At 32.7% G+C, this 20,641-nt stretch overlaps 2 protein-coding genes across 2 annotated transcripts in view; both read left to right on the top strand.

Moving 5' to 3' along the window:
* LOC133174919 (uncharacterized) overlaps positions 1 to 3,329 on the top strand; it is an 81,507-nt gene extending 78,178 nt beyond the window's left edge. Inside the window, exons 4-6 of the mRNA XM_061310010.1 lie at positions 32 to 154; positions 1,358 to 1,480; positions 3,205 to 3,329. Coding sequence (XP_061165994.1) covers positions 32 to 154; positions 1,358 to 1,480; positions 3,205 to 3,329 — 371 coding nt within the window. The remainder of the gene's footprint in view (positions 1 to 31; positions 155 to 1,357; positions 1,481 to 3,204) is intronic.
* Positions 3,330 to 8,637: 5,308 nt separating this feature from the next.
* LOC133174918 (uncharacterized) lies at positions 8,638 to 15,857 on the top strand. The gene is made up of 9 exons (XM_061310009.1): positions 8,638 to 8,825; positions 9,118 to 9,333; positions 11,055 to 11,173; positions 11,290 to 11,461; positions 12,055 to 12,123; positions 12,231 to 12,380; positions 12,674 to 12,805; positions 14,341 to 14,425; positions 15,509 to 15,857. The coding sequence occupies exons 1-9, from the start codon at positions 8,717 to 8,719 to the stop codon at positions 15,855 to 15,857; spliced, it is 1,401 nt and encodes a 466-aa protein (XP_061165993.1). The 5' UTR covers positions 8,638 to 8,716.
* The last annotated feature ends 4,784 nt before the right edge of the window (positions 15,858 to 20,641 follow it).

The raw sequence follows: 20,641 nt of genomic DNA, 5'->3' as shown, positions 1-20,641 counted from the left end.
TAAAATTACAAGTTTCATTGTTTAATCATAGACAACACAAAACGTACATGGGCTGGAAGTGTGTCTGAAGGCACATATTTAAATGGAAAGAAAATGAACAATCTTCCAAGATGGCTGCCGTATGTTCGACGGTTAATGATAAACTGGAATGATGGTAAGAAGCTTTGACTGTGCACTCTCTTAAGGTATATACATACATCTAGTTCTTAAAAGTCGAAAAAAGTAAGGTTATAAAGAACATAACCAAGATTAGGTATAGAAGAACCTTTTGAATCTTATGTGTGCTATAGAGTATTTGAATAAATAATCCTTTTATAGACCACTAATGTATGTATTATTTCTTTTATTTATATGAGGAGTCATATATATTTCGTTAAGATATAGTAAAAACAGAAATCTAATTAAATTATGTTCTAAAAATTAAAGATGGAAATAATTATAACGAACAGTATTTAAGCTCAAAGTCCATTTAAACAAAACAATCGGAAGCAAACCGAGATGGGATCAGGTGTCATGGATAAGAATTACAACCTGGGGATATTGAAACAAAATAAAAAGGGTGGGTAAAAAAAAAATTTGCCTTGCAATGCCGTACTTAGGTTAATTTGTGTTTCTGAACACATTCAACGAATAGAACGTGACATATTTTAAGTGGTGTATAAATGTCAAACATTAGTCATCTAAATTATTTAGATAAAAATATCTTTTAGTACTTTTATGAAGGGTACAAACACAAGGAAGTTATGCAGCCCTAGCTTGTATTATAGAGTTAAGTGGAAACAAACGGGGGTTGTTCTTGCCTTAACTTTTTGGCAAATCATGCATTTGTTAATTTATATTTCGATTTTAAAGAACAAAGCAGCATTTCTCGCTGGATTCCAAAACTCCATAAAAACCCTTACAAACAAAGATACATAGCGGATTTAAGTAAATGTTCTACTAAGCTTCTTTCTTTACTCCTCACTGAAATATTTACAGCAGAAACTTTATGAGTACTATACAACAGTGAGAAGTGGTGTAAATCAGATTTGGATACTTAAAAACTCCAATTGCAAGGGACTTTAGAAAATTTTGCTTACTTTTAGGTGACCTATTGCATTATTTATTGAACGACCCTCGTAATCAATTAAAATACTACATTTCTTTCACACACAAAAATAATCAATGAATTAATCAATAATTAAATAACTGTTTTTTGCTTTGTAGTTTCCTTTTGACAGCTATTAATAAATATACCGTTTATGTAGATATTTGATAAAATCTCCGTTTTTTTTTTTAAATTATGAATATCCTATTTTATAATATAAAAAAGAATAATCTTAACACTTTTGTACGACCATGGATGTGTCTTACTCAGGGTCCAGTACTGTGGAGCAAGGGACAGTGTGTATCAGCGTCAGAGAGCAGAATAGAGCGTATGAAGCCATACCAAGGCATTGCCACGAGACCTTTACTTCCATCTGCCAAGGCAAACGCACTGGTGAGTGTATGTATCAATTTTAAAAACATTGTTTCTTTTAAATAATTGCCTGGGATGTAAAGATTTAACAAAACATAGCCACGATAACGTTAAATCCCTGCTATAATCTGATCTATCTTTAGATTTTCAGATTATTGTTTACAGTAAAATGCTACTCACCTTGACTAACTTGAAATTACTTTGTTCTCCTTAAATGTTATATATATATATATATATATATATATATATATATATATATATATATATATATATATATATATATATATATATATATATATATATATATACACTCATCATCATCATCAGAGGTAAATAACACACCATTCAGGTGTTGAAAAGCGAATCCGATGATCCTTGAAAATATTTTCGCCGATAATTTTCTTTTTATAAGTAGATAAAATTTTCCGTAGTTGGAACAAAGTCACGTCACAACAGACTATATCTACACCAAACAAAGTCATGTCACCACAGACTTTAACTACACCAAACGACAAGGGTATGTCTTTTGTTTCTTTGCTAGACATAAACGTGTTTTTTCTATTTTCAATATTAATAATGTGATATTTAGGTGTTCAAAAACGAAAACAGTGATCATTGAAACACTTTTACCTAAAACAATATTTTTATTATAATTACTAGACACAATTTTCCGTAGTTGGAATAAAGTGACTTCGGAACAGTCTTTACCTATATCAAACTCCAAAGGTATGTCTTTTGTTCCTTTGTTAGAAATGAACGTATTTTCCTGATTATCGGTATCATGAAATTGATATCTTTCAACCGAACATTAACATATGATATTTCTGCATGTTTCGTGGTTCAAATCAATCTAAGATCACGGCTTGCTTAAATAAATACAAACAGAATAAAAAACATTGATTTAACAAAGCAAAACTTTTGCCAAGTTTCTATCGCATAGTAAAAATTTTTTAAAAAATTAGCTTTTCGTTAAATTATTTTGAAACTGAAACGTTTATTTTTCCTTGAAATTATAGATAAAGAAAGTGATATTTCATAGCCTTTGTTGATAAAGATTCTAAGCATCATTGAAATCACCAGTAGTTGCGTAATTTTTGTACAAACTCGGGTGCTTCATCGCTTTATGAAAATATTCAAAAATTATGACGTTCAGTTAAGAAATAAATCTTCTTTAAAAGGTCACTGGAAAATAAACTTTTTTTGGTCAATATGATCAAATCCTGCAAAGTTTGAAAAACTTCTTAGTGATTTCATCACATACCAACCAATATTCCAGTCATATGTTCTGAACAATGGAGCTGTTGACTATGCTAACAGAACTGCTTAAAAATAGGGTAGGATATACATAACTTGTATTATATATGCAAAAAACGAAAAACATGATAGACTGGACTTTTTAGGCTCAGGGTCCTGCTCTTCCATAATATTGGTATCTTCTATATTAAGAATTTTAAAAAATATGCGACTGATAACGTAGAAATAGATGACAGGGTTTTATAGATATTGTAAAATCAGAGACATATTTCTTTGCTTAAATTTGGTTCAGGTCGTAGTGTTCAAGACTGCTAGTAATGTTTATACGGCAGGTGTGACCGGTCGGCATAGGGTGCTCACTCCTCTATGGCACCTAATCCCACCTCTGATGTTTTAGAGGTTCGTGTTTGCTCTATTCCTTATTTTTATTGTTTAAATGGACTTTTGAAATTGAATACTGGTCATTATCTTCATATATTTCATTACATCAGAGTCATCTTTCCTGATCGTTGGTTGTGCACTGATCACGGTGTCTGGAGCTCTGCTCATCACCAGCGCCATCTTCTTTATCAAGGCTAAGAGGCTCAAAAATCGTATGCTGTCATTTTCATTATAAATACAATACTTGTCAATCCATTTGGATGTGTACGTACATATGATGTTATTTGCATGAAGGTTTTCTTTGGGGTTATTTTGATACATTTTTTTAAATTAAAAAATAACAATTGTTTTCAGAGGCAGAAATGACAATGATTAGGTAAGTCTTTTCTTTTATTAAAACATCCGTCAAAGTATTCTGATGTTTTATTTAAGGAATTAATGTAAAAGCTACCTAATTTATACAGTATACAGTAGGTTGGGGCAGTTTAGGCTTTATAAAACGCGAAGCGGTTTATAAAAATGCTTAAAGTGTTCCAACCCAATTTATATCGTATAAATTTGTGTAGCTATTAAATTCATACCTTTTAAATTAATTTTTATTCATTTAAGTATAAGAAAAGAAGACGATTATCCTTAAAAATGACCAATTTATATGTAACGTCAGGCGGATCGATACGTTTTTGTTTTTTGTTTTTTGTTTTTTTTTTTTGTCATTGTGACGTAGGCAACCCAATTTATATGATATAAAGTGCTCATTTATCCAATTAAATAACATGTTATAACCATAATTAAATTATATGTCAGTCAATTTTCACCGTTTATTTATTTGTAGAAGCACCTATGAATCGACTGCCGTAGGCGCAGTGCCACCCTCTTGTTACACCTCTCTCAGTAAGGAAATTAACAGGAAATTAACTCCACTTGTGGATTTGCAAAAAGTCTTCGTCGTTCTATTTTTGAATTCATCCAAAATCAAATTAAAAGTTATATTCTATTTGTGGAAACTTAAAATTGCTTACTGCAGTGGGGAATTAACAGTGAAAATTAAAATGTCTGTGAATACCGATTTATTTGATGGGCTTCATAGACATAATTATATTGCACCTTACAATTATTTCATAAACTTTTTTAGATGACGTTAGACCTTCTAATCGGCAACCACTGAAAATACAAGACAACCATGAAGTTTTATACATATTACCTTATAAGGAGGTTAATTAATGACTTAGCATCAACCTATTTTCAGTTTCTTATTGAGAGAGAGAGAGAGAGAGAGAGAGAGAGAGAGATCTAATTACAATTTTTTTTTGTTTTTGGAAGACATTTAAGCAGGTCGTAGCTATAGTCGATGATTTTTTAGCATTGTAAAATATTTTTTTCCAATAAGCATTCATTGTATTAATAAATTAATATACAGAGGGCTTAATTGTCGTGTTGAAGAATTATTTTGAAGCTATTGTAATTCTTTATTATGTGCTGAAACTTTTTCATTATATGCTGATACGTTTTCAATATACGCTAATACTTTTCACAATATGACCACTCTTCTTCATTAAATACCAATACGTTTTTTTTTTTTTTTTTTTTTTTTTTTTTTTTTTTTTTTTTTTTTTATTGTGATAATTTCATTCTATGCTTATATACTTTCTTTTAATGCATGATATGCTGATACTTAATCTCAGATATCGATATTTCTTCATCACATGATGATATGTTGACATTGTGTGCTTATCGTTTGTCTTTATATACTGATTATTCCTTGAGAGATAATGAAACTTTGACATTATATACCGGTACTGATACTTTGACATTATATGCTTATACTTATCGTTGATTATATTATCTGTATTATTACTATTATTTGTAATTTTCTGACTAAACCTAAACAATTAGTTGTGTTTTTATTGTCATCATAGGGAGTAAGACGGTTTCCAGCATTGTAGAAGAGTAAAATGCGCTTCAAAAAAATTTCCATTGTGACGACAAACAAAAACACGCACTTAATTATTCATATCAACATCAAATATACTGTTCTGACTAAAATATGCTTTTATTATTAAAATTGTAAGTTACAGTATTATCATATATGTTTAGCATTTATTTATGTATGCAATATGTGGAAATAACAAACATTATTATATAGTCTATAAATAGCCCCTATATAATCTATACAAAAGCAAACAGTTCATAACACAGTTCATAAAACTATTCACTGGATTTGAAGCCGTATTCACCGGAGGGTCAGTGCGCGTGCAGCGGCATTGTGACGTCACATTTAATACCCCAACATTGAAAGCAATATAGTTACAACGGCCGGAGTCAGCTGTGTATCTGAGCAGGAAAAATGTTAGGTAAGTCTAACGCAGGATTATTTTCCAAACATTTCGATGTCTTATACACAGCGAAATGAAATTACGGAAGTTAAAACTTGTATTCTGTACGGTTTTTTTTTTAATTTCTCTACGGCAGAGGTTCGGTTGATGTAAATAGGTGTCGTCATGCAGCTTTCGATGTCATATTTATTCAAATCCGGACTATATAATAAAACAACTATGGATTCTTTCGGTGGTGAATATGGTTTGTTATTCACCAGAAAAATATCAATATTGACCGAGGCGAAGCCGAGGTCAATATTGATATTTTTTTGGTGTATAACAAACCATATTCACCACCGAAAGAGTCCATAATTGTATAGTATTCAAGCTCAAAAGTCCATCAAACATTATAAAATACGAGTTGAGCAAACACGGACCTCTAAGACAGCAGAGGTGGGATCAGGTGTCATGGAGGAGTGAGCATCCCCTGCCGAACGGTCACACCCGCCGTGTGCTCCTTCACATGATCGGGAAATAACGGAAAAATCTGTCGACAATTCAGTGTGTAAATAATAGCCTAACAATTAGGATGAAAAAAGTCAGTCAGCATTTGACTAGATGAAAGACTGAATTTGCTGACAATGTCATTGTATCAACCATAGAACTTACGAAATGATGACTTTTAACGAAACTGCTGATATTCTTGTTCCATCAACTTGTTTGTAAATAATTCACCTCCTTTTAGAAACTGTTCATACGTAGAGCATGCTCTTACATATGCCGGTATAAATAAACCATAGTTTGCAAATAATCCATAGTAATTTATACAAGGGAATTTACGCCTTTTGTTGATTTCGATTAAATAACCAAATCGCCTTTTTCTACAATACAGAAAAGGTTAGATTAAGAGTATATATATGCTCTTTGGTTGACTGACTGATTGATTGATTGTAAGTTTTACCATTTCGAGGATTTTTCTCACATAAAGAGACGTCACCACATACCGGTGAAAGGCTTAAAAAGTTAGACGTATACCAGTATTCGGCACTCGGGGCCTTTGAGTACGTAGGGTTTCTTAAGTGTCAACACCTACATGACACGGGACCTCAGTTTCTAAGGCCTCATCCAAGACCCACGACTCTCACTTCTAGTGCCGGGCACTTGGCGAAGGAATAGTCACAACCTATGTTTACGTCTTAGATTTGAAGCGGTGTGGAGAACGAGAATCGAACCCTTGCGAACGCCCTACCAGTTGGCTGTCTTTATCGGTATATGTTCTTTGTAAAATACGCCCAGAGTAAAATTTGCTCATTGTACAGAGTATTGAAGAGTCAGAAAAAAAATTCTCTGTAAATCATTTTACTTCCTGTACCACGTAGACATTTCAGGAGATTGTTTTATGATTTTGTAAGACAATAGAGCTACTTATCAGAATCTCAATAAAAAAATAAGACACCGATGAGGACTAGAAGTTGCCATCTTCAGTCAAATGACCTGAATGAGACCTTTTGATTGAAACTTCAGTGATTTAACATCAAAGTATATGCATTTTCATATCTTTTACAAAAAATTCACGTAAAAAATGCCCAAAAGAGCTATATTATAGTTGTATATATGAATATTTTCAGATATTTAGAATTTGGGACTTTAAAAAACTGTCAATGTTTCAATACGTTTAATATCTTTCTATATTTATTCGCTCATAATCATAACCCATCAAGTATATTTTTTATGAATCTGAATAAAGCAATGTTTGGAAAATACTCAGCTTTCTTGTTAAAAATCTAGATCCACATATCTGAGATTTTTAACACATTTTGTTAAAAAAAACAAACAAATGTTTTGCAGCGTTGATTTGGCATTTGTGCTATCATGTTTCTTGTCTAAATCACTCAAGGTTTTCTTTCTCTTTTTGCTTTATAGACCTGTCATAAATTTTACAATTTCAATATTTATGACCTTGAACTTGCCGGAAGGACCTTGGGTCGATGTCGTGTCAAATCAGGTCATATGCAATCTCTGAACAACATGTATTTCCTCCTGTGATCTCCATTGCTAAGTTAAAGCCCGGATAAAGCTTTTATACTTTTCTGTCAGTGACCTTGAACTTTCCAGAATGACCTTGGGGTCAAGGTCAAGACAAACCCTCTGGTCATAAACAATCTCCATACCATGTATGAACTTCCATTTGTTCTCCATTGCTAAGTTATAGCCCAGACCAGAATGTTATACCTTTTCTGTCACTGACCTTGAATTCGCGAATTGACTTGGTTCATGGTCAAGACATTCTCTCCGGTCAATTGCAATCTCTGTACCAGGTATGAGCTTCCAATGTTTCTTCGTTACAATGTTATAGCCTGGAAAAGAATTTTATCCTTTTTCTGCCAGTGACCTTAAACTTGTGGGACTGACCTTGGGTCAATGTCATGACACAATCATGAGTCATAGGCAATATATATACCAAATATGAAATTGCAATGATTCTCCGTTACAATGTTATAGGCGAGACAAGAATTTAATACTTTTTTTTCTGCCAGTGACCTTGAACTGGCCGCAGTAACCTTGGGACAAAGTCATTACAAACCCACGTTTAAGAAATCTCTGTACCAAGTATGAGTTTCCATTGATACTCCATTACAAATTTATAACCCAGACAAGATTTCACAGACAAAGTGATTCCTTTATACACTCAAATATCGTTTGGGGAAGTATAAAGAAATAACAAAATCCATTGAACAAAACAAACAAACGAATATATTATTCATTCATCTGTTAGAAACACGAGAATATGAACTTTTATGAAACCACAGGCACAAAAAATATAGTAACATCCACTGAATATTATCATCTCCTTTATTTTTTGCGAAAACCAAAAAAAATGCTCTTTTTTCTTACATTATTTATGATAGATAAAATAGAAAATTATCACGTCCGGTCACATATTTTTGATCTTGAGACCAAATAAATTTATATATTATATAATGAACTTTTAAAAAATGAATTTTGAATTCATTTTCTCTCCCATTTTGCAATTTTCCATTATTGCGGAAGTAGGAAGCATGTTTTTATCTGTATTTTTTATTGTGGAGAGAGTAGTATCAGATTTATACGGATGTCCTCCTTCAGATTTAATATTAATGTCATGTAGTTTAAATTGTACAACATAAGGATAATTCTTATTTGGAAGACATTTATTTATTAATCATCCACTGCATGGAATAGGGGTTTATGATATGAAATAAAGAAGGGTGTTTGTTTCTTAGAAAGTATAATTAAATACGATTTCTATTTTAACTTGGAGTTACAAATGAAGCTTGAAGCAACGATGGAGAAGAATGTTCCTCATAGACGAGAAGTTTTATTTATTTTTACCCTATGTCAACAAATCCTTACTTCCAGTTCAGTGGACACAAAGGGTAAGAGTGAATTTACTATAGTATTTGGTTGATTAAACTATTACAGTGAGAATAAATGTAATTTCCTTAAGATGGATTTACTCAGTTATATCCATAAACTTGAAATTTGTGTGTCTTTTAACCACGTTACTAAATCTAATAACTGTTTTTTTCATTATCTGTAAATATGTAATTTAAAATTAAAACCCTACGGATAATTAAAAAAATCGTCATATATGGAAATGTAAAGATATCTCCAATAAAACCTTATCAATTAATTCTCTATGTCGAGTGTTCGCTAAATACCTCATAGGTTTGTACTTGGACCAATCCCTGAAAACATGGACACAAGCTTCCAAAGATTGTCTCTTGGTAACACCCAACACCACTTTATCTCTCGGTGTACCACTCAGAGATATTCCTATTCTCCAACGACCGACCTGCAAAACAACGACAAGGAGGCCCCATCATGGGGATCATCTATGGATAGGGGCCATTGGGACATTCACACCATGGTTTGAATTGCTTGGTACCAGAATCCTTTTTATTACCTCATCTGAGTTTGAGCCAAAGGTTTATGAGGTTTTAAATTGAAAATGGCTGTTGTATGTTATATTTGATGTAATGATTTTTTCGACTTCTCTTTTTAAACCTATCCAACATAATTCTCTTTCTATGGAAAACATTCTTAAAAATCATGTGTCAGTTTAATATAATTTTAATATACCAAACAACCTAAATGAATTTGAATTACCATATCTTTACTGGATTCCAAAACTTCATAAAAATCCTTACAAATAAAGATACATAGCGGGTTCCAGTAAATGTTCAACCAAATCTCTTTCTTTACTCCTTACGAAGATATTAACAGTAGTGAAGGAGAAACTTCAAGAGTACTGTGCAACAATATATTCGAGAATTAGTGTAAATCGGATGTGGATGATTAAAAATTCCAAGGAACTTTTGGAAAATTTGAAATCACAAGATTTTACCAAAATCAACAGCTCAAAAACTTACGACTTTTCAACTTTATACACAACCATTCCCCACGATAAATTAAAGTCCAGACTTTTTTTATATCATTGACAGCTGCTTTTTCAATAGAAATGGAACTCGTAAACTTACCTACCTTGTCATTGGTCATTTAAATGTAAATTATTGACAAACAAGTCGATGAAACAAGAATATCAGCAGTCTCGTTTAAAGTCATCATTTCGTAAATTCTATGGTCGATACAATGACCTTGTCAGCAAATACAATTTATCATTGAGTCAAATGCTGACTGACGTTATCGTACTAATTTTTAGGCCATTATTTACACACTGAATTGTCGACGGATTTTTTTCGTTATTTCCCGATCATGACAAGGAGCACACGGCGGGTGTGACCGGTCGGCAGGGGATGCTCACTCCTCCATGGCACTGATCCCACCTCTGATGTTTTGGAGGTCCCTGTTTTTTCTGCTCCGATTTTGTAATGTTTAATGGACTTTTGAGCTTCAATACTGTTCGTTATTTCCATATATTTCATTCTCCAACTAAAACTGACACAGAGCATCCTTGGATAAATCCCGTTTTTAATTTAAAATGACACTTTTACCTATGTAATAAAATTAGCATTAATTAAATGTGTTTTGGTTACTTGTTTTAGTAATCATTGAGCCAGAAATGACAAAAATTATAGGAAATTTTCATTACTGATGTTTTTTCCCCATTTTGTTCAATTCGTCCCCGCGCTTGGGCGCTTAGATAGATCCAGGGTAAATTTCACATGAGAATACATATGACAAAATATATACTCAAAAACAGTACGGGCGAATAAAAACATGCATGTCCCTGATATGGTGTTCATAAAGCCATGCATTTTTTAGAACTGATCATGCGGCAGCATCCATCACCCCTTTAAAATATTTCGAGCTCTTGAAAAACAAAAATCACATTTTTAACCCTTTTTACATAGTTTCAAATAAAAATTGAATCCTGATGGTTCATTATATTATAGATGGAAATATGAAAGTAGTGACTTTTGAGTCCGACTTTAATAAATTAGCTTGTTTCAAAGGCTAAAATGTTTTGTATAACTTTGTTTTGTATGAAAAGATAACCAAGGTAAATAACCTCTAGCTGAAGTTGTAACAAGTTTACAGATGCTTTCAAACTTGTAATACTTTAGGCCGATCTGATATCTGTATATAAGCCCCATGTTACCTAATTTAAAAAAAAATTATTTCATGCACTATTGTATTTCCAGGTTGCTTTTTGTATGAAAAATTTGAAAACAACCCGAATATTTTTGATTCTACATCAATTCTGGATCCTGTCACAGAATGTTATCGAATCTGTCGAAATTACGACAATATTGGTATAAACGTAAGGATGTCATGATAATTTCAAAATGAAAATAAACTGATAGCATTGACTTCTATTATTTTATTTATTAACTGATACATTGATTTCTATGGTTTCTTACCTTTGATTTATTGTAGAACGATACCTGCATATGTGCACAGAATGTGACATATGGAAAGATATCCAGGAGCTGCAAATTCAGCACCTCAGTATCCTTCAAAAATGATATCATTGGAACCAATGAGAATATTAATAACTATCTTCATCAAGGATTCGCTATGTATAGAAAAATAAACATCACAAAAATAGGTAAAGTTGTCCATTCACTGCAGAAGAATAGGACTTTTATTATTTCAAAAGATTTAACATAGGAACGCTCATGTACTAACATAGTATTTACCTAAAAAAAGACGTATTTTGGAAGCAAAACTACGGTCTTTTTAGTCCCCTGCCGGTGAAACCGGAGAAGACTATAGGTGTCCTCCTCGTCTGTCTGTCTTTTTGTCAATCTTTCTGTCTGTCAGTCTGTCGCACTTTTTTCTAAATGATTGCAGATACTGATCTTTTTAATTTCCAACTTGATTTTCCACACTTTTTTCTTAAACACTTGCAAATACAAGCTTTGTATTGGTATGTGAGTCTATCTTGATGAGTCATAGATCAAGTTTTCATTTTGTTCCGCTTCAATGATTTTTTATGGAATTTTTCGGTGAAGCAGATTATATAAGGTTAGGGGACTAGTATTGCTAATGCAATACCCTCAGAATGCTTGTTATACCTAAATTGTACTTTCGATAAAAAATTATTTGGAAGCCATATGGTAGCTGAAGTCATATGCACGACGACTTTAAATCCGTTATTATTGCACCTACGATCAATTGTACAGTAATTTCACTTTGTAGATGACACATCTGGAGAGTGTCTGATCATGACAAACAAAGGGAATAAAACATTTCCTTGTAACTCACAAGGTTTGTCATCATGCATGTAATCTTACTATCTACAGTTGTCTACGGTTTTGACAGCATCGATAGTTTTGGAAATTGAAAAAAAAATTTGATTTGATTTTCATTACTAGATATTCTAAATCGCACATGGACAGAGAGTTTTATCTCAATAGCAAATCTCAATGAAAATAAAACTCTCGATCTTCCAAACTGGTTACCTTATTTACGCCGATTAGTTATCAAATCGAATAATGGAACAGAAATGAGAGCTCTAACTCCAGGTAAGTCATTTAATTCAATGCCAAGACAACATACAATTTAAAATTTTGTGTTCTTCACTCGGCATAAATTCTGATATTACATGTATCGCATTAATATGCACGAAATAATATTCTTCTATGATACCTTCTGCTATTTCCCACAAATAAGAAAAAAAAAGTTATCATGCTAAATGGAACGAAAAAATGAGCCAAAAGATTTTTAACAGTCTTTGTTAATGAAAGAGGGTCACATGAATAAATATTCATCTGCATTTACTCTCACAGAACTATTTCTTTATGTATTGTTTCAATAGATAATGCTCAGCAAGATGGGACTGTGTGTATCAGCGTCAAGGATCAAAATGGAGTTTATGAACTTGTACCCATGCGCTGTAACGAAAAGTATTTCTCCATCTGTCAAAGTGAAATCACAAAGATGCTTACAGGTGCTCTCTCTCTCTCTCTCTCTCTCTCTCTCTCTCAGACATATGCGCAGAAATCATATTTTTCACCTTGTGATTGCCGCGACTCAAGAGCAGACGCTCAAACCACTGCGCCACGCGGGCGACAGCTCACCTTAGTAAAAGGCTTACATTAGCTTTTCTGATCGAAATCTGTCTGTTGTCTGGCGTCATTGTTATAAACTTTTTACATTTTCATCTTCTCCAGAACCATTGGGCAAATTCCATCCAAACTTGGCACGAAGTATTCTTAAGTTAAGGGAAATTTGTAACAATGAAGGTCCACACCCTCTCTAAAGGGGAGATAATTAAAAAATAATGACAATTGGGTGGGGTCATTTAAAAATCTTCTCAAGACCCAATAGGCCAGAAAAAAAGAAACTTATATGAAAGCTTTTTAACATAGTATAGATTCAAAATTATTCAAATCATGACCAGTTATGGGGTTATACAGATTTTTTTATAGGAAAAATCTGTAAAATTCTTGCTTAGTCATATTGATATGGATGCATCTGCAGATAATGAATATCAAATTTGTGCAAATCATGACCCCCAAGGGTAGGGTGGGACCCCAATTAAAGCAGTCAGAGTTTTTCATAGGAAAAATATATTTTTTTTAAAAAACAGCAAAGCCACTTTTAGTCACATTTATACGGAAGCAGTCTTAGGTAGTGTAGAGTCAATTTCGTTCAAAGCATGACCCTTGGGATAGGGTGGGGCCACAAGTGATAGAAATTTTACATAGGCGTATTTCGAGAAAAAAATCTGCTGTTGAAAAATAGCAACGCCATATTGACTGAGGTATGCGTTGTGGTCCAAGGGGCTTTTCTTTTAGTATGAAACGGAAAAGTTAATAAAATATTTTGTAGTCAATTGTCATCTAGTTTAAACCGTTCTAATTATCTTTATCTATGTCTTTTTACTGTACATTGCAATAGTTCCAGTGAATCTAATCAGATTTAAGAGTTCTGATAATCTTAGTCTTTAACTTAGAGTTCTTTTATAGTCCCCTACCGGTGAAACCAGAGGGGAGTAAAGATTTCCTCCTCGTCTGTTCACCCCGTCTGTCTGTCAATCTGTTTTCACAGACATTGAGCTGATTTTTGATGTGAGTGTACCTTGATAAATATAGTTCAAATTTGCATTTCGTTCCTCTTCGATGATTTTTCACGGAATTATAGCCTTACTAATTTTAAGGGGAACTAGATTTTTACCTAAACGCTTGCAGACATTGAGCTGATTTTTGGTATGTAACTCTACCTCGATGATTTATAGATCGAGTTTTTATTTTGTTCCGCTTTATTGATTTTTGAAAGAATTACGGCCTCAAATTCTAAGGGGAACCAGATTACACTTGCTGGTAGGAGACTAGTATTGCTTATGAAATGCTCTCAGAATACTCACTGTACATGTCAGATTCACTGTTTCATTGACAGATATTTTTATTGTACACATGAGCCTCAATATGTCCAGTGATTTAAGACTGTTTAAGAGATTGTTATTGTATTTGTATTTATCAGGTTCAACTGTTCCAGTGATAATAGGCAGTGTCGTCGGAATTGTTTGTATCCTTATCATTGCCATTGTCATCATAATCAAAAAAAGGTAACTCTTAAAGAGACATGTAAAATGAAATTGTAAAAATAAGTGCTTTATTTTATGCTTAAGTCCTCAATTTTGAGAAGGATTATATTTTAATCACACTCTTTATTTGCCCATCGGTCTTATCCATGAATTTATATGTTAATTCAACCGATGAGTAATGTAATTTTGATGGGCTTATGATTTTACGTTCCATGCAGTTTATAAGCCTTTGCATAAGCTGTATCTACTGTAAAAAAAAATATTATGCATCAAAATCATCTTCATTTGTTACTTAATTATTTCCATCAAAATACGAGTTTTTTTCTTTGCTCTCGAGAAGATAGCATGCAGAACTCTCGCTTATGTTTGAAAGTTACCGGTAAATTAAAATTGCAAACATTAAACCAGCATTAACTACCTTAAATGGAAAAAGGGAACTAAATATTCAATAAATGAAGAGATTTTGAAATTTAACCTGTAATTTGTCAAAAAGTGCAAAAACATCAAATTAACTTTATTGGACATTTTGAATGGTCAAGGCCAATGAGAGAAACAGCACAATTACTTTACCTGAGTAATGGTTGTGTTTTTAATAGGAAATTTATAAAAGCTTTGTGACAAAGTTGTGCAATTATATTTTGATACAAGGTTATCTGTGAAGTTCAAGGTCACTGAATGAATATGACGTTTGGTTCAAGGAATGAGTTTGTTACATATGTATCTCATAATTGACACATTTGTTCTTTTTTATCATGAGAATGTTTTGTAACCCAAAAGGTTAATTACACAAGGTCAGTGTTATTTGGAGGATAAAAATTAAGATTTCATGAGTCACCTCATGAACCTTAACATTGTCAACTATCGGTGCGTTGAATTTTCTTTATTTATGAATAACTCACGAAATTACATCCCTAAGAACCAGTTAAATTTCAATTGCCAATGAAGAACGAAATACACCCACGAATAAAAACGATTCCGCAGTATTTTAGATCATTCCGATATTACATCATGAAATCCATGAACATTGGTCCCCCAATATCAATGATGATTCCACAGTAAAACTTAGTTGAAACTTTTTCTTTCATTTTCCTGTCCTTTCTTCAGGAACCAAAGCAAAAGAAATTTCTCGTCCTCCACCTCAACAGAGAATGTCCATTACACTGACATAACATTAGAGTCAGGCAAGCAGCTAATGGTGAAAGGTACTTCTTTTGCTTCGACCAATAATCCAAACTACGATACTATCTCATCAGATAACGGAATAAAGACAACTAAAGAGTCTAAGGAGTATGGACATCTGCTGCACATTGGTCAGACTGACTTGTATAATCACACTTGGGATAAACCAATCACAGAACAGCTTACAGATCATGTGTATAACACTGCCTCGTCCGGAAATGACATAAGTTTGTATGATCATACTGTAACTAAGTGGACAAACTTTGACAAATAAAAAGAAAAACAGTTTGGTATGCTCGTTCTTTTGAAGTTTGTTGATACCTTGTTGTTATCAATGTGTGAAGATCAAAACATTATAAATATACGATAAAAGAGGCAAACTTTCTTTTATGAAGTATATAATGAATATTTGTGATGTTTGCAAAACCAATATCAAGTTAATAAAAAAAACAAAAATTTCATAGTAAATACGAACGAAGAAACCTTCAAAGCAAACTTCAAAGCTCTACTAACAGAGAGATATATAACATGAAATATGGAGGTAACGAACAGTATTCAAGCTCAAAAGTCTATTAACAAAACAAATCGGGAGCAGAGCAAACACAGACATCTTACAAACATCAGAGGTGGGATCAGGTGCCATGGAGGGGTAATCATCCCCTGTCGACCAGCCACACCCGCCGTGTGTTCATTATCATGATCGGACAAAAGGGAAAATCCAAGACAACTCAGTGTTTACATAATGGCCTAACAATTAGTATGAAAAACGTCAGTCAGCATTCGATATAAAGATAAATTGTATTTGCTGACATGATCATTGCATCGACCGTAGAACTTGCAAAATGATGACTTTAAACGAGACTGTTGATATCCTTGTTTCATCAACTTGTCAATAGCTTGCCTCGTATTAGAAATTGATCGTTTGTGGAGCATGCTTTTGTATGGGAGATATAAGCCCCATATGCAGGGGATAAAGGTGTTTTTTGCTACGTAAGGAAGGGACGTTGCTGATAGAAAAGTTGAAGTCATCACGTTTCTTGTTAAGCTACTATTAACGTCTTTTCTAGTAAAATATCTAAATATGAAACAGATGTGTCAGACTTTTTGGATTCTTTTATTTCATGCTCACTGAGATATATCGAGTCGACATATGAATGGAAATAACTACTGTTCATTTGAGAATACGTCGTCGATAAATCTAAATGTCGAGTTGAAGACTACTGCAAGTATATTCTTCTCATGTATTAGTTTTTGAATAAATTCTGCTTCATATGAATACAAAATTAGGTCTGTCAATTATGGGGCGCAATTGGTACCCATGGAAATTCCGACAGATTGTTGGAAGACCTGATCTTCAAAAACTACTAGATATTGTCAATCAGTACCTCAAGCATCTTTTTAATATCTACCTCATTTTTTATTCATTTCAATTTTCAACAGACATGAGGTTGCTCAGTTTCTGTAGGAATTAACATTTAGAAGCAATTTAAATTATAGAAAACCGGCATCTGATCAGCAAATAGTATAGAATTTATTTTATGTTTCCAAAACAACTACATGTATTTTTAAGGTATTTATTCTTTATTACTAAAGCAACCAATCCAATTCAACGCTGTATGGATCACGGCAAACAATAAATTGTTCAATAGGGTTCTCTGGCATGTTGCAACAATATCAGTGTGTGGGAATAGGCATTTGGAGAAAATAAGATATTACTCTAAACATCAATCGAAACGATGAATTGATCATTATTTGGTAACTTCAAGTAAATATTTTACCACAGATCAGATCGTATTCCCACTTACCGTTTGATTGACATATCAGTAATCCTGCAACAAACATCTGGTTACATCCCGGAAAACATTTCAAGATCATCTGTAGATTCCAATAGCGTCCAAACGTTCTACACTGTCCATATCTGCTACAACTACAGTGCATACAATGTACTTGGAATTCCACAATCTGTTAATTATGTTCCCCAAACGAAGTTTGGGAACATATTTTTTAGCTTTTTTTTCTCTAAAATTCTTTTTCGGTACTTTTTTGTCCGCGAGTGTTCTCAGAAATTACTCATCCCATTGAGATGAAACTTTTTAGGGTTAACAGGCATGTTGTGTAGATGTGCGGAACGAAGGTCATTTTGTGCGCACATGTACATGCACGTGCGGGCGCGTGCGATTTGTGAAATGACTGATATTAACGTCCCTATTTTTGGAATAAATGCTTTTAAACTCAAAAAATAAATATATCTTAGTAGTATTCACAAGATGATATTGTTAAATAAGCATGAACTGGCGCACATGCACGTGTACTTCGCTCTGATTGGCTGAAACAAAAATCTCAATATATCTTTCTTGTTTTTTTGACGAAATACCCTGAAATTTAAAATATAGTCATACATTAAGAGGTTGTACAATATGATATATTTGAGATATCGTGAAAACACGCGCATATACGTGTGCTGCAATCTGATTGGCTTAACTCTAGATAGCCGTAACTTTCTTAGTTTTCAACAAAACAGGATGGAATTTAGAATGTAGATAGGTACATTATGCTACTATCAAAATTGAACATACATGCACTGTGCTGGATTCTGATTAGATAAAGCTGATACGGCTCTATCTTTCACAGTTTTCAATGAAAATCTTTGAGATTTCATTCATAAGTATTTTTGTGAGTCTCTTTACGAGAAAATATGTGAAATATCTAGAAAACATGGGCATGCACGTGCGCTTAAATCTGATCGGCTAATACTCAGAGGACTATATCAGCGTTGTTTTTCGTTAAAATACTTCTGAAAATAAAGTGTAGAATTATTAAAAAAGAATTGCCTAATTTAATGAAGCTTGTAAGGAATGGTGCCTATAGGGGAGTGGGGGAGTGTTTGGGGAACATCTGTAACGGTTTCCGTTACAATTAGCACTAGTTCAGTCTTTCTTTCTTTTTATTTGAAAGTACATATCTTTTTATTAGGACATCAACCTTTATCAGTATTGTAGTTCTGCAGTCATATTTCTATGGCTTATTTACTTTTATGTACAACTTAAAAAGCCAAATTCCAATAATTTGAATTGAATATTGTATAATTTTTTTGTATATTTATTCGTCAGCTTTTGAGAATAGTTTGGTCAGAACCTCTCACTTCAAATGCAATTTATATGGCATATTTGAATTTAAAAATAATGAAAATTACTTTATACAATATTCAATTTAAAAACTGCTCACAAAATTATAAAGAAACACGATTTATAGGGAACTATTTCTTTTGGTGGAAGGACTTTTAGAAGAAAATTTTTCAAATATACACATTTTTTTTAAAATTTAATAACTTGGAACTTTAGTCTTACATATATTTTACTCAGAGAACTATGCTAAAAATGTTAAATATTGAGTCGATTAATACTTTTAGAACAAAGGACCATATATGATAAAAATAAGTTTTGCCCCCCCCCTAAAAAAACCATTTTAGAATGTGATTCAGATATGTATAATCGTTTATATTAGAAAGTTTTCCAATACATTTTTCACATTTAAATGCACTAACAGGCTGTAAATGAAGTCAGAAATGAAGCTTTTTTTGCAATCCAATCAAAATAAAACAAAAATGTGCCTTTTTATTGACGTTTTCTTATGGGAAACAGAGCGCATCTTTAAACATACAAAATTTTTCTGTCAGTAATTAGTCTTGGAGGAAAAGATCTTTACAAAATTTTTCTGTCAGTAATTAGTCTTGGATAGATACATCTTTGGTAAAAATATAAAGTTTGTTCAAATCTGCGCTCAATATTTTCTGGAAGAAAAACTGTTGGAAAATAAGCAGTTTTATACAAAATATGCTAAAATGGCGGGAAATCGTGAACTTCTTGACGTCATATTTCTAAATTAAAGCGTGATTATGACAAAATCCTTCTCAAAATTGAGGACATAGGCATAAAATAAAGCACTTAAGGAGTCTCGTGGGTGTAAGTTCCAAACATACGATTTTTGAAAAATTTTGTATGGTGAATTGTCTGTTCATAAGTAAACTCTGTGCCAAAAAAGAAAAATATTCCCCGATTAGTTTGTCAGGTAACGGCGCTCAAAATATGGTCATTTTTATTGGTCATACGTGTAATTTTACATAGGATTATATAGGGAAAACGGACAATACCTTCTTCATTTTACTATTAAAAAAGACACAAACATAGGATTTATTTGAAATTTGTACCAAATCATCCTCAAATATTCACCTTCTGAAAAATAAAAAAAAATTGGGTGTTATGGACTAAATTTTCTTATCATTGACAAAAGTTCAAAAACTTTTACTGGTTTATCTGTTATACTGATTTATGAGGAAATGCAAGTTTTGAATGAATTCATAATAAATGCAGAATGTGTACCCATCAATTTCTTACATTTAATTGTCTTTTAGTTTTAATCACCTATGTCATCACAATAGATCATTTAATGTTCAAGGTCATAATTATAAGGTCAAGGTTATGAAATAAAATTAACTAGAACTGTCCAAAGTGGACTTATACCCCCCGCTAGGTTTTTCAGAGAAGGTGCCAAGTCACTAATACTAGGATTGGTGTTCAGAATTTGTTTAAACATTAACTGGTAATTGATCATTATAAATTTTTAATAAATGAAACTAAGGCGTAGCCTAATTGAACATCAATACTGATTATATGGACCGAACATGAATTATGAATTTTTCCTTTCAGTGACCTTGAACTTGCACAAATGACCTTGGATCAAAGTCCTGACACACCCTTAGGTCATAAGCAATCTTTGTGAAAATGGTAACTCACCAAGTTTATCCATAAGAAAGATATGGACCCAACAGGATTTATGAACTTTTTCTTTCATTGACCTTGAACTTGCATAAATGACCTGGATTCAAGTTTTTGCATAAGAAAGATATGGACCAGACACAAATTATGAACTTTTTCTTTCATTGACCTTGAACTTTCCCAAATGATCTGGATTCAAGTTTTTGCAAAAGAAAGATATGGACCGGACACGAATTATGAACTTTTTCTTTCAGTGACCTTGAAATTGCCCAAATGACCTTGG

This window comes from Saccostrea echinata, unplaced genomic scaffold (assembly GCF_033153115.1).
Source record: "Saccostrea echinata isolate AGI-Se365-2 ecotype Australia unplaced genomic scaffold, CSIRO_AGI_Sech_v1 ptg000060l, whole genome shotgun sequence".
NCBI lineage: Eukaryota > Metazoa > Mollusca > Bivalvia > Ostreida > Ostreidae > Saccostrea > Saccostrea echinata.
This window is presented reverse-complemented; position numbering and strand designations above follow the sequence as displayed.

Excerpts from the sequence above, each read along its gene's own strand:
- LOC133174918 (XM_061310009.1), top strand. The coding sequence starts at position 8,717 with ATGAAGCTTGAAGCAACGATGGAGAAGAATGTTCCTCATAGACGAGAA. Across the intron at positions 8,826-9,117 it reads CAGTTCAGTGGACACAAAGG|GTTTGTACTTGGACCAATCC; the intron begins GTAAGAGTGAAT and ends AATACCTCATAG. Across the intron at positions 12,124-12,230 it reads ATTTCCTTGTAACTCACAAG|ATATTCTAAATCGCACATGG; the intron begins GTTTGTCATCAT and ends TTTCATTACTAG.